This window comes from Numida meleagris, chromosome 5 (assembly GCF_002078875.1).
Source record: "Numida meleagris isolate 19003 breed g44 Domestic line chromosome 5, NumMel1.0, whole genome shotgun sequence".
Classification (NCBI taxonomy): domain Eukaryota; kingdom Metazoa; phylum Chordata; class Aves; order Galliformes; family Numididae; genus Numida; species Numida meleagris.
Genome location: NC_034413.1, coordinates 29,839,756 through 29,858,128, shown reverse-complemented (window position 1 = coordinate 29,858,128; position 18,373 = coordinate 29,839,756). Strand labels below are relative to the sequence as shown.

Here is an 18,373-nt window from a genome sequence, read left to right as displayed (position 1 = left end):
ACAAATCGCATACTCTAACATTTGTGGTATCTGGTATATTCAAAGCATTTGAAGCATGAGGGATGCTATGAGAAAATACTCCGCTAATGTGACCAAGGGGTATCTCCCAGGAGAAAAGCTATCTGTCAGTAACTTTTGAATATGATCTAGACTAGCTGTAGCTCAGGTTGTTGTCATGTCAGTGAGTATACAAAGGGAGGATGGCTCTAAATGTGCAGTTTTGTATGTTTCTCTGTAAAAAATTGTCTGTGAGTGCATATTGCCAGAGACAGAGCACTGGACTAGGCAGATTGCTGTTATGTACAGTGTGTAGAACATTGAAACATCACATAGAGGTATCATATTCTAAATCACAACTTGTAAATTAATAACACATTTTTAGCCAAAACAGGTGAAGCTATAAGTTTCTGATCATGTCAATAATATTCTTTCCTTTTTACAGACATCTTTCACAAGCTCCCAATGTTGTATATACTTATAACGCTGTGTAACTTGGTGCATAATTAGTAATTTAGCATAGTGCCACATTTGTTTATTTATACCTACTTCAATTTTATCAGATTGAATATCCTGAAAGTCAGTATTGTGAATCAGAAAACATGGAGCTGATCTTTTGATGAATAATTTGTGAAGAAACTGATGCTTTTGCAGACGTAAATTGTCAGTTAAATAAGCATGACTGCACTCTGAAGCTTAACTAGTCCCATTTCCACAAAGTTCCTGCAAGCTTTCTAGAGTTGCTGCCTTGTACATGCGATAATTTCCTTGGCAGCTGCATAATGGCAACTGGTGGCAATTTGGGTTAGCAAGAGCTCCCCAGTCATTGCTGTGCTGGGAACAGTTGGCAGCAGCAACTCACTTTGTTTGGGGCCATTGCTCCTGGTTTTGGTAGGGCCAGAGCTCCCCTTAATTGTGTACAGTGCTCAGAAAAGAGTACATCCACATAAGATGCAGTTGGAATAGATTAAAAAAAAACAACAAACAAACCACAACTCTGCTTTCAAATTTTCATTCATTTTTATTGCAAAATACTTTATCCTGAGCACTGCAAGATGTTGGCAAAAGGTATGCAGAAACACAGGGCTGTGTTTTCCTAAGTGCATCTTTCCCTCTTCAGTGAACTGAAGTCTAAAAGGGAAATTCCAACAGTCGATAAGGAAATGGAATTACTCAGTTAACAGAGTGGAGTGGGCAAATGCTCAGGCACATTGTGAGTCCAGTCTGATGCAAGAAGCTGATGTACTGAAGGAACTTCTAAATATAACTAACAACCACGGAAACAAAGTTATTTCTTCTGAGTCTTCCTAGACTGGAAGAAGGAATGGAAAGAATAATTTTGCATATATGAAGCTCAGAGTTTTGCATTATTCCAAAACGGTGGGGTTGAAAACATAGCTTTAAGTGGCTAGAGCAAGGTTGGGCCTTTAAACAGCCTTTCATTTAGAAACTTGGAAAATTAGAGAAACACAGGTGAAGATCCCTTTTTGCACTGGGAGCTGATCTCTTCAGGTCAGTGATAGTAGGGTCAGTTCAGGCTGACTGCGGAAGATTTTTACCTTTTTCATTTTCTTTTCCCTTTTTCCTTCTTTCTTCCTTCCTTTCCTTCTTTTCTTTTTTTTTATTTTCTTTTTTAATAGTTGTACAGAGAAGTATCAGCATTTTGTTAGAAGAATGTAGTTAAACCAAAGAGCAACTTGAGATATGTCTGAAAATGTCTGAAAATGCTGGAGCAAAATATTTTTGTCATGACTGTAGGGATCAGGATGGTGTTTTGCCAGAAAATATGACCTCAGAGAATTCTGTGGAAATTTCAAGAGATTAGAAATTGAAGCTATCCAGTGAAATGTATGAAATCCAATGTTTTTGTTTGAGAAATACTGCAAATAAGTGAATAATTGAACAGTTCAAGGAGTGGGAGAGGAAATCCTGTCCTTACTTGAGTCTTCCTTTAATCTCCTGACCAGTCTTGTCTAATTATCAAGACAAGACTCGTTTCTAACTGCACCCAGCAAAAGAGAAGATTGTCTCTTTTTACTCTGCTTAAATTGTAAACCTGATGTGGATTTTTAGAAATGAATGTCCTTACGCAACGTGGACAATTTTCAAAGAAAATCAGGCTAGACTTCATCAGTTCAGTTGCTAAAAAAGTATGCAGATACGATGGGTTTTACATGGGTGATATAGATATACACTTATGTATGTGTACGTACATATATATGTACTGTCTGCTGCACTTTTATTTTAGAATAGAGGACTCAAATAAATTAGACTGTAATTCAGCATCTTATCTACATATTCCCCATACGTAGATATGCACAAAGCATACATTTCTTATTTGTAGAGCAAATATAACAAGGCATTAAGCTAGAAAATTTCTCTGTGACTGCCTGAACCTTCTCCCATTTTCTCTTAGTTACTACAGACAGCTAGAAATGCCTTCCCTTTTTATACCTACGTACAATGCATATCTTGCATCCATGCTTTCTATCCTATAGACGATACTATATTAAAACCGTGAAAGTTATAATTGATTTTGGCTATGTATCACAGTTACTTCAGGAATAACCTTGCTCTTAATTTTCCATTAGTAGATATTATTTTTGTAAAAAATTATTTTTTTTCTGGCAGTCATTATTCATCAAAAAGGATTTTTGTTTTTTCTCCAAAAGGGTGGTTCAGTGCCTTTTTAATGGCTCTAAGCCTAAACTTCAGCAAGTGTGTGATCAAGTGTACCGGAAAAATCCTTTGTCCATTGCTAAACCTTATGAAATTGTAGATCAAAAGAATTTTCCTATCTTACAAGGACTGTGGTACTATTCATGGGCTAAAAATGACTGTCAAAGTAATAAAACAACTACTGTTGTCAGGAAAAGATTAAAAGCAGCAGCTGGATTGTACACAGACAACTTTCAAATCTTTCTCTAGGAAGGTAGATGCTTTAGAAAATGATCTGGCTTTTCAGTTGATTTGTCATGACTGGCAGCCCCATAAAATGGCTACTGACACAGGAACTTGCAAAAGAAAGAAGGCTTTTTTCCTCCATAAAGAAAATGTTCTGCTTCTTTCCTTCTTCCAAATTGGACTCTGCACTTGGAAGTGAGATGTAATGCAAGTGTCATGGCAATGACAGGTCTCAGTCTTTTCCTCTGTTTTATCCAATTTATCCAAACTCTTTTTCTGAAATCATTCCTGCTGTCATTTTTCTCTGGTTGTATTTTAACTTACGTTCTTTTTACTATTTTGGTTTTGTTCCTTGAGTTTTTAGCTTTCCATGCAATTTTTTCCCAGTTCGTAATCACCTGGACCAGCACGATGCACATCTAATCACCATTCAAAATCCATGTATATCCCTGGTAGCAAGAATTGAATATTTTCTTTATTGTCTCCAAACTTCCAGCCATCCCACTTCTCAAATTTGCATGTGTGCAACATTTGAAATTTTATTTATGAAAGGTCAATTTAATGGTTTCTTTTAATTTATTCCTTTCTTTCCATTTTAGTTATCTTTCTTGTTTCATCCAGACTTCATTGTCTTGAATAAGGTAGTTTATTCTTCTGTCTGTTTTACAAGATTGGGCCATCTGCCTTGCACTTGTTGATTTTTCCCTGAGTTGTCATTATCTCTGGGCTTTGCTTTTCCTGTATCTTTTTGATTTATATTTATTCTCTTAACCTATTCCCCCAAATATTTATGGGTCCCTAACTTGTTACCTTGGAGGGTAGGGCTTTTTGTTGCTGTTTTGTTTTTTGTTGCTGTTTTGTTTTTTGTTTTCATCCTGACAGCAGCATACATTGTTGGGAAGTAACTAAATGGTTTTTCAACACTTTTCTTCTCCCTGGCTTCTGATTCTGGCCCTTCTGGTATCACAGATTGCAATCCTGGGTTCCCCTTTCCCCTGTAAACATCACTGTACCTCTCTTCACCTGTGCTCAGCTGGATTAATGAATATCAGACCTGTTATCTCTGCTGATTTTTTCTGTGCAGTGGAGTTATGAAATGGACAGCTTTGTTCCACAGTTTCTTTTTTTTTTTTTTCCCCATGCACTTGTTTGGCTTTTGTGGGTGTAAGAATGCATGTGTTGCAGAATTTGTCACAACTTGAAACCATTACTGGTGGCAGAATCAGGCCTGTAATATGCCGAGTTCACAAGTTTGTACACTCTCTTCTTACCTGTTCAGATGCTGGGCTCAGAACATGCTGCGCTGTAGTTACCAGATAACATCAGCAGTGTTCTTCGTATCTATGGCAAAGATGGAAAAGTTCAGCTGGCAGCCAAGAGTTTCTGTCCCTTCTGATCTTTTTTCAGTGCTCTGCCTGAAAAAAAACAAGCTCTCTTACAGTAGTTGCTGGTTGAACTGATTCAGAAAGAGTGGTTTGTGGAAGAGCTGCTGAGTAGGAGAGGTCCTGGATACAGTCACTGGCAGGCAATGTGATCCACTCCCTCTGCTGTTACACTGCTTGCAAACTCCCTTTACTCAAATCTGTGAGCACCACATGAATGCCTTCAGCTTCTCTCTGGACTCTAATGCTAACAGCAGCACTCACTAAACCTCACCCTTGCTGACACGGACCTTGAAAAAGGAAAGGAAAATGTCTGATTCCCCCTTTTTTTTTTTTTTTTTTTTTTTTTCCCTGATCTCTCTGAAAGAGAAGTACAGATAAAAGCAAAGCTCTTTGTGACTGATTTTTTTCACTATCTACTTGAAAGACAGTGGGTCAGAATTAAGGCATTTTTGCTGCAGAGGAAATGTGTGGGATGTTGGCTGTGAGCCAGTAGCCACTAATGTCCCTGTTGCACTAGGAATACTTGAATGAAGTGGGTGTCAACCTCGGGAGAGCGGGCAGTGCTACCTACATCAGAGAAAAACCTCTTCATTGAGATTCAAGGAGTAAAAAATATTGAATGGAGATAAATTGGTCTGATGGATTTTTTTTTTTTTTTTCTGTGAGGGACTGTGAAAGTGCAAGAATCATCATCCAATCTTGAAGAACATCCCCTAAGGTCCTGTGGCTGTCAGGTCCCATTCATTCTGCAGAAGGAGAGATCCATGCGGTCACAGACTACTATGGCAATTTGTAAGTTTCATCATTTAGATCTGATTTCTCAACACACGGAACGAGGAAATAATACCCAAAAACTTTTAGCCAGTATTCCTCTCTACAGCTGGTTTTACAGTAGTTTTGTTTTTTTTTTCCAAGAACAGAATAAACATCTTAAGTGTGTCAGATGTTTTTATAGAATATAGTTTATCCAGATGCTCACCATGCTTGTGTTCAGTTGAATGTCCAAGGGGGGGAAAAGTCATTTCTAGAGTTCCTTCCTATCACTGAATAATGAATCTAGAGGATCAAATTGACATTTTTTCTCAGTAGTATTTTTCTTGTTGTAATCTGCACCAGATAAGAATTACGCCATCTCACTGCTTTGGTACTCATAAGTCAGTTACCGGTTCTATCCAGTCTAAATATGATCATATTTTTTTTGAACGAAGTCCATCATCAGAACAACATGCCTGTGACACAGTTTACTTTTCAGCTTCAAAAATATGATATGTAAGCAGCAGATCTCTTGTTCAAAGCTACAGAGCTGTTCTCAATATGTATAAGGGAGAGGAGGTTCCCACCTGATTTGTGACATAAACGAATTATTAGAAAGGGATATATTTGTTTTGTCAAACAAGGAAGAAGAGTATTGCTGCAAAAATGGGAGGAAGCATTTTGCCTAGGTGTTGGCACTGACTGAAGGAAGTGGTTAGATAGAGTATCAAAAATGCTTGAAAAAGCCCTTATCCTCACACAGAAAATGAAGGGACGCTGAAAGTGACAGCTATGCACGTCTAGCTGGTTACATCGTAGTTGTTGATTTTAGCTTTTGGATACAGTTGCACGCATTGACTCTAATATGTCTGAAGTTAGAGAAAGCTAGGGGATAGGGAACCCAAAATGACACCTTACAGGCATGGATCTAAAAAAAAAGTGAATCTGAGCAGGATTTAGGAAAACTGGACCCTGAACTGGAGCAGATCTACCAAAGAAGACAAGCTAATAATTGACTTTGCTTCCATTACAGATAATATATTTGTGTTGTCAATTTGCCTTTCAAATCCTGAGTTTATTATAACCTGAAACAGCGTGACCTTGGTAGTAAAAAGTGTTTATGGACAATTGGTCTTCAGTATCTTACCTCCTGGGCAGAAAGCACTGAAGCAACTAAATGCTGCCAACCCCTTGGCTTTCCTCTCCCTGCCATGCTCAAACTGGTCTTGAAATCCAGAGCCTCAGAGAGCTGTGGTAAAGAGCCGATGGCCAGCAGTCAGAAACAGTCATAGTCCCACGACCCAGCAGTACTAGAGGCTGTGTAAGCACAGCAAGCACGGGGCTGCTACTCAAGGGGTACTGGGGGAGCAACAAAGGTAGGCTGAGATTGAAGGGCAAGGGCACAGTGAGGCAGTGTTGGCCAGGGTAAAGGGCAGTCTTAACCTGGCTTGTTCCCACAGATGGCAAGTTTCTTTACACAGCAAGTTAGTCAGTTTTGCTGTTGCTGTGGTTGAATGGATAACCTTTAAGAGATGCGAGCTGAAAAGTAAGATTCCTTGGCGATTTCTGGTTCATCTTAGTTGTTCACATAGTGAGGAGAAAAAGAAGAATGAAGAATAGGTTTGGATGCAGTATTGGAAGATGCTTACAGAATCACAGAATCACAGAATTAGCTAGGTTGGAAAAGACCTACAAGATCACCCAGTCCAACCATCCACCTACCACCAACATAACCCCACTAAACCAGGTCTCTCAACGCTATATCTAAACGTTTCTTGAACACCTCCAGGGACGGCGACTCAACCACCTCCCTGGGCAGCCTGTTCCAGCGCCTGACCACTCTTTCAGAAAAGTAGTATTTCCTAATGTCCAGCCTAAATCTCCCCTGGCGCAACTTGAAGCCATTCCCCCTTGTCCTGTCACTGTTACTTAGACTCTTCAGCAAGAAAAATGGTCTCAGAGGTAAAATATTCAGGAAAACAGAAGAAAAGAATGTAACTGAAATGTTTTCTTCAGCTACCATGACGAACCTTTCTTTTCCTGAGATCCCTGGGTAGCAAGCAGCAAATTAGCAAATCCTCAAAATGAATTTTGAAAGTAACCACACTTTCTGCTCTGAGGGAAAAGTTTAAAAAGTCTAACGTAGTTTTTGAAAGGAAAAGGAAAATGTGCCGGAGGGCTGAGAGTTCTTAAGACCAAGTTATAAGCCTTTGAAAATAGGATTTTATAATGGAAAAGCAGAGATCATTAACTATTGTAAGCACCTCTAAGAATGACACATCTATAGTAAATTACATTCAAATTAATATAAAACTGTAAAGATTCCCTGACAGCTTTGATTATGTAAGCTGATTTTAGTAGTTAAATGTTGACTTTCTATAATGCATTCTCCAAATATTATACTGAATGCTGCATCATATATAACAATTACCATGTCACAGTGCTATTTTGTGTAAATTAAATTATTGACAGCAATATAATTTTGTATTCACTTTATTATTTTGATTCATTTTTCTGTCAAAATATACAATGACTCTTCACTAGATTTAGAAACCAAAAAAACTTTAGATGGTGAAGTATTATTCTCCATACATTATTTTTCCTTAGCCTGTAATGAGGTTGGGGGGGGGAGAGAGAGAGAGAAGCAACATTTCATTCCTTCTCTGACATTGTGTGTGTTTTTAGACATGTTGTCAACTTTAAATCATGTTACAATAAGGTGTGCTATTCAGAAGGCCTGCAAAGTCCAGATCAGCTCTGGTCAGCCCCTTCAGGCACGCTGCAGACTCTGTGGTATTAGTGATGCTCCAACGCAAGCGCTGCCCTGAATCGCAAGATGAGTTTCATAATATGTGATTATTCAGCCTATCTTTAAGGACAGTCCATTGTACATCACAGGGGGAATACTTCCTGTTCTTTGATATTTCTCATAGATGTAAGTACAAAACATCACCTCTTCACTGCTGCTCTTTTTTCACACCTTTTCTTCTCAGGTTCTTTAAGCATTATGGCAACAGAGATTGTCTCTTTTGGGATGCTTGGAAAGTTCTTGCCAGTTGTGGTCGTATCTACTTGTGATGCAGCACTTAGTTTTCTCATCACTCTGTGGTTGTGTTACTCAGCAGTGCTGAACACTTGGAGTTGAGGAGGTAGAGAGGAAAGCTTGCAAGCTGGTAAGAATGAGACAAGGGTTGAGAAGTGACAGGGAAAGGCTAAATCCTCTCTGAGTTCGCCATGGATTTATCAGTGCTCTCCAAATACCTGGGAGTTCATTTGTGTCTGCCAACTTGTGGCTTATATGATTATTTGCTTTCTATGGTGGTACAAAATCACAAAAAACTCATCTGATACTGATGAAACATACCTAGTCTTTGCACTTGCATTTAATTCAATATGAAATGTTAATGTATGCCTGCAGCATATGCCAAATTCTCCTTTGCTCAGTTTTAAGGGGCAGAAGCCTGGAGAGACACTCAGTAGTCTCTAGGACTTAGAGTAGTGCTGAAACTCAATGTCACTTTTTAGTCTTCTTCACCTTGCTTAGATTCCATGTGGTATGGCATGTTCAAGATCTCTAGGATGGTGGTAGTAGTAGCGTGGAGCTGGAAAAGGGTCCGTTTGCTTGAAGACTACCTCTTTTCCTTTTAGATGGTCTGACAGAAAAACGTTGCAACTCTGCCAAGCTTACCCTCCTAAAATATTGCTGTGGACGCATATTCTGTTGGCAAACTGAATGTATTAATAATTATTGCAGAGACAACCTTGGAGCTCCATGTTAGCATGATGGTCTGTGTTAGCTGATTTATAAAATTCCAGAAAGTCCTCAACGGATGGAAGAATCATTTCCTTCTAGTTTCTTGTCTAACATTTAGCAGCCTTCCTGCCTTCGATTTTTTAACTTGCAACTAAAGATCTTTTCCCTACATCTTTCTGCATATAATTTCATGTATCTTTCTTTGTATGAAGCAGTTTCACACACGAATGCGTGTACAGCAGAATGGTTTTACTAGAACCTGCTTCACTTGAGAGCAGACAAATATACTTGGGTCTTCTTCTGGCACAGGCTCAAAACACTAAGCTATAATGCTGAATTTCTCATTTGGCCTCCTTTCTTGTTTGGTTTGCCAATGTGGGAGTTAATCATATAAACACAGAAATACAGAGTACAGGGGGAAATACATGCTTTTTTGTCCTCTTCATATAGATCTGGATCTCATTGGCTATGCTAATGTATTGCTTGCAACAGTTTAAATGACCGTGGTGATGAGGAACAGGTGGTGATGAGGAGTTAATGTGAGAGGACATGGAGAAATCACATTGCACGATAGGAAGTTGTTCCTCCCAGGATTTTTCTGTGCTAGCCTATTCAAAGTGAGACTCTGCAACTGTATCCTGTGACTACACTAGAACATACAACAGCATTCAGTTCAAGTGCTGAACAAGTATATATCCTGTTTCAGCTAATTCTAGCATCTGAGAGTCTAGGTGGCAGTCATTCCCCTTGATGTGTAAGTGCCCAAACACTGTGATGAAGAGTTGGCCTTTGTTAGGACCCCATGCTACTAAGCTGGAAAGAGGAATTCTGTACAAAAGGAGGATTTAAAACTAAAACAAAGCAAACAAAAAGCCCATAGCTAGTCAAGGTATCCTGAGAGTTGGGAAAGACAAACCTGCTGGGCAGGTATTCCCTAACAATGTAATTTTGACATTACTAGCCTGCCTTCTCCTCGATGTATCCTCTATTTGTTCAAAGAAAATCATCTGCTCCTCTCAGTTATTTCAAAGTAAAGTCACAAGAATAGCTTGTTCCCACTCTATTCCAAATATAGCTGTTGGCAGCGATTGCTGAGATAAGGGGGAAGGAAAAGGAACTACCAAGGAAGAGGAAAGACAGGAGGGGGAAGAGAGAAAAGGAGCTGAAAAGGTTGGACAATAGGGAGTAAAGAGAGAGACGTGAATGAGAGGAGAGGTGAAAGAGTAACGACAGTACATCTCAGCAGACAAAATAAATCAAAGATAGAAATAAACTCCAGCAAAAGAGGTGTGAGCAACCCAAATACAGAATAAAAAAGGACCATGCCCACCCTGAGGAGCTGTTTGAGTTTCAGCCTTGAAAAGTAACCAAACCTTAAATAAAACCATGCTCAATTTTGACTTGCACTCAGATTGTAAGGGTTAGAGCATCAGAAAACTTATGTTAATTTACACTGCTTGAAGATCTGGTCCTGGAAATTTTAAAGCAAAACAAGTTGCTTATTTTAATCTCCTGTGGGATTTTTTAAAAATTGTCTGCTCCAAAAAAACTTGGTTGGCAGTTTCAGACAGAAAGCCATCCACTGGGTAAATCTGCTGCCACTGAACCTCAATGCTCTTCTCAGGAGTCTGCAGTCAGGATGGTCTTCTGGTGACACTTGAGCATCTAGGCATGCCCTCGGGAGCAGGAAACAAATGATGATAAAAACTCAGGAAAAGTCAGAACCACCCTCAGACTGATTTACCCAGAGCAAAGAGCTGAGGGGTTTTGAGGCTCACGGCAGACTGGTTTAAGACTAAGGCAACAAAGAAATGAGAATAAATGGAAACAGGTTGTGAAAAACAGCACCCAGACAGGGCAAACACAAAGGAGTCCTTGGCAATCCAGAAATCCTGTGAATGGCTCTAGCTTCCCTGGAGGGCTGGGGAGTTTCTGAGAAACACTCCCTAGAGCTGCTCTGCTTCTCTTCTCAGAAGACTGGTTGGAAAACGCTGCTAGAGTTTTCTCTCCTGGTTTGCTAAGAAGAGATGGAATATATGACCTTTCTCTTCAGCTCAGATTAAGGAGCCTTACCCAGTTCTGGAGCCTTATCCAGTTCCATTTCCTATAAAATGGGTATATCTGGAAAGCCTGGACAAGCTTTCTGAGTACCCAAATGCAAGGTAATGGGACCACCAGAACTGAAAGCGTGACACTTGCTATACTTCTTTTATTTCAGTCCTTCGAGGAAGAAGGCTGCTTGCCTTGTTAAGGGATGTGCTCTATCAGTCTCACTCTGGACTGAAGAACTGGTGCAGCTATTGAACAAGAGGTATTTACACAAAACACAGGAGACGCATTACAGCAGGAAATACAAGAGTAAATGAAGCTGCTTTTGGAAGACAGGAGTGGAAAACAGAGCTTAGCAATCAGACTATTGCTATTCAGAGACAAAGTCATCATTATTTTGAGAGTCTTGTCAAATGGATGGTATATTGTATGAGCTATGTCTATTTTCCCTGTTATGAGACACAACTTTTTTTTTTTTCAAGGCGAGCATTGTACAGAGCTGTTATTTTATCTAGTCAGCTTATACACATGTGGAGGAGCAGCCAACTTTGGACCCAGAGCAATGTGCAGTTTGCAGACCACCTGCGAAACTTCTGGGCCAGGTGGCATGGTTGGTGTCAGGCTCTTGGGCAGTGAGAGACCCTGCAGGTGGCAGTGAGCAGAGTGCCCTCCTGGCCGCTGCCCTGTGCTCCCAGCCCCATGGGACAGGCTGTGGAGGGCCACTGGGCTGGGATGCCCCCTCTGTGGCGTGTTCGCAGTGCCCCTCTGGGGCACTTGGTGTCTGACCTTAATGCTATGGGGAGAGGGGGGTTGTAGCCTGTGGGACTGCAACTATCAGGCAGCCCTGTTGCCCTGACAGTGGGATCTGTGACGCAGCCAGGCTGTTTGTGTCTCCATAGATAGCACAGCTGTGGTGCAAAGCTCTGGAGAGGCGTTTTGTGGCAAAACACCATGAGCATTGACCTAAGACGCAGCTTTCCGCTCTGCAGGCCGAGTCCTCTGGAACTCCGGCTTGCCTGCTCCCAGGAGAGGGCAGTGGAGCCGCACACGCTCCGTGCCGTGTCCCGCGGGGCCGCTCATCTCCCGCGGGGCTGCACGAGGTGAGCAGACAGGAGCACGGATTTAACACGTATGCTCGCGACCGTGTACGGGAATATCCAGGAAGCGTTCTGCGTGTTTAATAACGAGAATGAGTTGTCTGTAAACAAAAATAGATTTGGGGTGACTAAGATTACTGTTGCTTTTATCTGACTGGAAGTTTTCTCTGTTATGTTATGTGTATTTGTTTATGGCACACAGTTATACTAGTAACTTGCTGATTCCACACAAGTTTGTTTAATTTCTGTAGCCTGAATTAGAAAATGTTATTGATATTTAAATAACCATTTGAGATGCTGCTACGGCTCTCCTGAGCCAAATCCTCACAATAAAGTCATTTACTTATTTACAGGCATTCATCCTAAGACAACAAGGAGCCTTGGCTGAAAACAGCAGAGTGTGGTTTTAAGATACCGTAATTAAGGGCAGACTGGGATGCCTCCTCCTCTGCTCCCTAACCGCCCCCTTCCCTCGGCACGCCAGCAGTCAGGCAGCTAGCTGCTTTCTGTAGGCTCACGTTTACTGCCGGTTTCCCTGGCTGGGCGCTGGGTTTCAGTGACCAGCCACTGTGGGCTGAGAGCCTGTATCAGCTCTGTGGTAAGTGGCTTTTGACTGGGAATCCAGCAGACACCCCTGGTAAAACAGAACATTAGTAAACAAGTATTTCTCCCTGTGAGGACATGCCAGACCTATCTACGCTCATCGAAAGAGGGCAGATTTGTGATACTCTGAAATATGGCTTCAGAGACAAGAACTTCTCTTTTATGTGAAACGTTAAAAACAAACAAACAAACAAAAACAAAACGAAACAAAAACAACCTGCACCACAACAAAAAATACACTCACAAACCCCACCCTGAATCCAGCACAAACTTAGGACAGACTTCCCTTGCCGTCATCAAAAGACAGGGTCACTCACCTCTGATTGAGGAGTGAGACCCAGCTCCCAGCTGGGCTGAGGCCATGCTAATGTCCTCCAAAGCAGTGAGGTGCACAGTGGAAGTGGCAGGGTGTGTTTCCCGAGCAGACCTACTGGTATCACTGTTGTTAGTGCACGAGGTCAGATGAGTTTTGCAACAAAGGCATAGCAACCCCCTGGAGCAACACAAACGTGTGAAGTTAAACTGGTTAAATGGTGCTGCCAGTTCCTGCAGATGATGAGCTGCCTTTTCTTCCTCAGCCACTCTCAAGCTCAGGTGCAGAGGCGAGGACAATGTCTCAGGTACTTGCAGTAGAGAACTGCAGGAAAATGTACCCAATGCAACATCAGCTAGCACCTTGTTAAAAGAGCAAATACAAAAAATCTGGGGCGAGGAGAGGAATGAAAAAGAAATTCAACCCTTCAGCTCTGAACTCTAGTCAGTGCTATATCCAGTCAGACATGTCACGTAGGTACAGGGAGAAAGCAGAACCACTCCATGTGAGAATAAACCTTCTGTCCTTTGGAGAATCCCAAAATGGAAGGTACCCAAACAAAATCAGTGTGCATTTCTATGTTCATTGCCGATTCACTGCTGAATGATCTGAAATCAATTAGTGAAAATACCTTGACTGGCTTCAGAGGAGGGGGCTGCAAATTGGGTAGTTTTGCCTTTGGAAGCCACAGGGTCCAGGGAGAATCCAGAGACTTGCACGCACACAGGGCCACTGAAGTGCAGCTTCTCCCTTGGTGTCAGTGGGGCTTTGGCAATTTACACCAACAATCTGTCCGTCATATGAAACCACGTGGCTTGTAGGAACCACAAGGAATCAGTAGGATTTTTTGCATGTAAGGCTCATTGACGTCAGTGCGAGTTGGACGGCCTACCCCTGGAGCCTAGGATAATCAGCCAAATGAGGATCAAAGGCACAAAACACATGCAGAGCACTACAGCACAAATATCTGAAAAGGGACCAGAAACATTTGAGTTTCATCTGTCAACATGTTCCCGAAGACCAAGCACTAACTATGTTTCCATGTTGCCTTGCACCACCAGATCCTGCTGCCTCCAGACAAAGCTCCCATTGAGAGAAGATGAGCGACTTGGTTGTCTGTGTAAAGGCTGGACATTAGACACCATTTACCCCATCCTTAAGAAGGCTCTTAAAATTAACCAACAACATCAACTAACAGCAGTATTCCTTAGGTGAAGTTAGCCAGGAGGTACGTTAAATGTTATTCATGTCAGTCTTTGCCACAGTGGAAGAATTTTACGTTTGCCATGTTAGCCCAAAGGTGGAGCTGAGCTATGGGAAGGTTAAGGTGGGATGCTGAGCCTTGGTTCTTCTTTCTCTGAGTATCATCAGTGGGCACAGAGGACATTACAGAGGAAGATGCTGCCTAGTATCGCTAAAGCCTGCATCTGACACCTCCACGATGTTTTTCAGTACAGAGGATGCTGTACGTAGGGCTACGTGTTTCTCAAATTAATGTAAAGTCACTCGTCCCACTGCGCAACAGATTCCAATATTTTGTTCTTTCATAGTAGTGATGAGGCCAATTATAGCTCAGCTGTAATGGAAAGGTACAATACAATTGCTCCTACTTCTCAGTCAAATTTCCCAGAACCTGTCTCTCTCTCTCTGTCTCTCTGTCACAATTTAACTTTTAAATTGAGATTGTGTTTTTTAAACGAAAATATCTAGAATCCTACTGAAATGGAACACGAGCTTTCTTTCAGCTAAGTCTCACGTGCCAAACTGTATTGGCTGTACATTAAGTGCTAGAAAGAACCAGTAACAAAATGTTTGTATATTAACATTTACAAAAAACCACCAAGTATTATACAACTCCTAATTACTGTGTGCACTTCCCAGATCACCCATAAAGGAAAATATCTTGTTTTATGCCTGTGGTTCCTTAGAAAGCGTGACTAATGCCCCTGAAACTTCTACTTTTTTAGCTACGCTCCTGTCTCGCCTGGGTTCTGCACTGACTGGAGAAGCATTGAAACTGGAACATCACCAAAGGCAGTGAAACAAAAACTGAGCAATTGAGACAGCCTTTCTCAGCTGGGCGTGAGGTGCTGCAGGAACGGAGCGGAGCCTGTGAGGCAGATGACCTGACAGTTTGAGTCCAGCATGGAGGTAAGTCCGCGTTCCATAGGGACACCTGAGCATATGCTGTAATGTACTATGACCTGCAAATGTTGCTATCCGCAGTTAAAAATGCAAGGCGGAAATTTGTTTAGCCTTTTTGTGTATGCTCTGGCTTGTTGCTTCGGAGGAGGAGTGTGCTTTTGTAGCATCTCGTATGTGGCTGTGTCTTACTGCTGCTTGGGCTGTTGATGTTTTTTATTCCTGCACGCCTCTGAAAAGGGGCCTTGCACGCTACAGATCATATGTGAGAGTCGTTTTCCTAAAAGGGGGAATAAACAGTCATGAGATGAAATATCCCAAAGTAATGAGATTAGTGACAAGAACGTAACATGGGATGCAGCTTTCAACAATAATTACATCTGACACCTTCATCAGCAAGAAGATGTAGGGGCTGTGAGCTCTGAGCTTGGGAACAGCGTATGAAAGACTGGCTTCTCCTGGGAAGGGAGGCACAGGGGAAGTTATTTTTAGCACTCGGAAAAAAGCAAGAATTTAAGCACTCTTTGGTTTGATCCCCTTATTATGGAAGATGTCGCACAGAAAGAGGTGGTGTGCAAAGAAAATAAAAAACGGGAGCGGGAACGGCGCTGGCGATGGGGCAGTGGCTGCGCTGAATGCCAGGGGCTGATTCAGGACAGAGAGGAGAGGGAGCGAGGTCCGAGCGGGAGGGGAGCTGCGCCCAGGAGAGCAGCCCCGGGCAGAGCTGCGCCGGGGAGCTGCGGGCAGGGCAGGCAGAAGCTTCTGTCCGCGCCCGGCATCCGCAGGGCCGAGGGGCCGGCAGCCGCGGGGCAGGTACGGTGCGCTCCGCCGTCGGGGCCGCGTTGCAGTTGGCTCCGGTTCCACGGCGCGGCGCTGAGCCGGGCGCTGGCGGGGCGGGGGGCTCCGGGAGGCACTCGGTGCCCCCGCCGCCCCCGGCCCGCCCCAGCCCCGCCGCGGAGCTCTCGTCGGCAGCCGTGGCGGCTCCGCGTTCGCGGCGGTATTTATAGATCAGACACTTTCCAAAAAAGCAGCGCCGCGCCCGCCGCGCTCGGCTCTTTCCACCCGTAATTGAGAAAAAAAAAAAAAAGAGCGAAAAGGAGAAGCGGGGCTCTGCGAGCGCGGCGCTTTCCCGACCCGCCGCTCTGCGGTCACGGGCTGCTAAGAAAGTGAGCGGGGTCCGGCGGGGCGGCCCCGGGACCTCCTCTGCTTTCCGAGCTTTAATTTTTCCGGAACGAGCCCTAAAAAGGGCAGCGGGGCGGGGCCGGATCTTCGCCTTTTTAGGACAAGGGCTCCGCCACCGGAATACCCCCTCGGCGGCGGCGGGCGGAGGGGCGCTGCCGGCGAAGCGGCGGCCCCCGGGGGCCGCGCAGGGCCGGGGCGGGCCGGGGCCGCCTCCGCGGGGCGCGGGGCGCGGGGGGCCGGGGCGGGCGCGGGGCGGCGGGGCCGCACGCGGGCGCCCACGTGACCGCCGGGCCCCGTTCCTCAGTCCTTATATGGGCAGTGACGTCCCGGGCATTCAGGGGGCCCCCATAAATAGTTACGCCAGACTTGTCCTCCAGCGCGAGCTGCGGCGGGAGCGCGGCTCTCCCGGGGCACCGCCGCGACGGGGCGGCCGCCCGCCCGCACATGCCCGCTCCGCGCCGGCTCCCCGCGATACCCCCGCGTCGGTAGCGGGAGGCAGGGGAGAGCCCCGTCCCCGCCCCGAGCGCCCGCCGCCGGCCGGGAGCGCGGCTCCCCGGGCCGCCCGCCGCCCCCATGATGACCGCCAAGGCGGCGGACAAGATCCCGGTGCCCCTCGGCGGGTTCCCGCACCAGCTGCCCGAGGGCATCTACCCCGCGGACGATATCTCCGCCGCGCTGCCAACTTCGGTCGCGATCTTCCCCAATGCCGACCCCGCGGGGCCGTTCGACCAGATGAGCGGCGTGGCCGCAGGTAAGCGGAGACGTGCGGCCGCGCAGGTGCGGAGCGGTGAGGCCGGGGCGGCGGGCGGGCGGGCGGGCGGCTACGGGGGCGGGCGGGGGCGGCGGTCCCCCGGGACTCGCCCGCCCGGGGTTCCTCGGGAGCTGCTCGGGGGAGAGGCCGGGGCGCGACATGTGCGCGCCGCAGCCCCGCGCCCCCCGGGCGGCTGCCGGGGCCGGGGCCGGAGAGGCTCGCGGTGCTGACCGGCGCCTCGCCTTGCCTTACTTCGCCCCCAGACGGCATGCTCGGCGTGGACATGGGTGACAAGCGGGCCCTGGAGCTCCCCTATGGCGGCGGCTTCGCGCCCGGCGCCCCGGCCTCCCGCAACCAGACCTTCACCTACATGGGCAAGTTCTCCATCGACCCGCAGTACCCCGGCGCCGGCTGCTACCCCGAGGGCATCATCAACATCGTGAGCGCGGGCATCCTTCAGGGGGTCAGCGCGCCCGCCTCCGCCGCCTCCGCCGCCTCCTCCGCCGCCTCCTCCGCCTCCTCCTCGGCCACCGCCGCCTCCGCCGCCTCCCCCGGCGCGCTGCCCGGGGCGCTGGGCTGCGGCATGGCGCAGGGCCCGCCGGCCGAGCTGGAGCACCTCTACTCGCCGCCGCCGCCGCCCTACTCGGGCTGCGGGGAGCTGTACCCGCAGGACCCCTCCTCGGCCTTCCTGCCCGCCGCCGGCGGCGGGGCGCTGCCCTTCCCCCCACCGCCCTCCTACCCCTCCCCGAAGGCGGCGGCGGCCGACGGCGGGCTCTTCACCGTCATCCCCGAGTACGGCGGCTTCTTCCCGCCGCCCCAGTGCCAGCGGGAGCTGCACGCCGGCCCCGACCGCAAGCCCTTCCCCTGCCCCCTCGACTCGCTCCGCGTCCCGCCGCCGCTCACGCCGCTCTCCACCATCCGCAACTTCACCATGGGGGCGGCCCCGGCGGGCGCCGCTCCCGGCTCTGCCCCCGGAGGTGGAGGCGGCGGCGGCGGCGGCGGCGGCGCTGGGGAGGGCGCGCGGTTGCCCGCGGGCGCCTACAGCCCGCACCACCTGCCGCTGCGGCCCATCCTGCGGCCCCGCAAGTACCCCAACCGGCCCAGCAAGACGCCGGTGCACGAGCGGCCCTACCCCTGCCCCGCCGAGGGCTGCGACCGCCGCTTCTCGCGCTCCGACGAGCTCACCCGGCACATCCGCATCCACACGGGCCACAAGCCCTTCCAGTGCCGCATCTGCATGCGCAACTTCAGCCGCAGCGACCACCTCACCACCCACATCCGCACGCACACCGGCGAGAAGCCCTTCGCCTGCGACTTCTGCGGCAGGAAGTTCGCCCGCTCCGACGAGAGGAAGCGGCACACCAAGATCCACCTGCGCCAGAAGGAGCGCAAGGGCGCGGGAACCGCCGCCGCCCCGCAGCCCGGAGCCGGCGGCAGCGGGGC

At 46.7% G+C, this 18,373-nt stretch overlaps 1 protein-coding gene and 2 long non-coding RNA genes across 11 annotated transcripts in view; 2 read left to right on the top strand and 1 right to left on the bottom strand.

The window, feature by feature from the left end:
* Window positions 1–15,310, top strand: part of LOC110400007 — a 73,280-nt gene extending 57,970 nt beyond the window's left edge. For all 9 annotated transcript variants that reach the window (XR_002439515.1, XR_002439518.1, XR_002439523.1 and 6 more), the window contains 3 exons: window positions 4,953–5,078; window positions 13,917–14,083; window positions 14,823–15,310. This is a non-coding gene — a long non-coding RNA (uncharacterized LOC110400007). The remainder of the gene's footprint in view (window positions 1–4,952; window positions 5,079–13,916; window positions 14,084–14,822) is intronic.
* LOC110400008 lies at window positions 11,295–13,926 on the bottom strand. The gene is made up of 2 exons (XR_002439524.1): window positions 12,860–13,926; window positions 11,295–12,040 (listed from the first exon to the last, which is right to left on the bottom strand). It is a non-coding gene; the product is annotated as an uncharacterized LOC110400008 (long non-coding RNA).
* Window positions 16,685–18,373, top strand: part of EGR2 (early growth response 2) — a 2,514-nt gene continuing 825 nt past the window's right edge. The window contains exons 1-2 of the mRNA XM_021398697.1: window positions 16,685–16,930; window positions 17,194–18,371. Coding sequence (XP_021254372.1) covers window positions 16,753–16,930; window positions 17,194–18,371 — 1,356 coding nt within the window. The 5' untranslated portion in view covers window positions 16,685–16,752. The remainder of the gene's footprint in view (window positions 16,931–17,193; window positions 18,372–18,373) is intronic.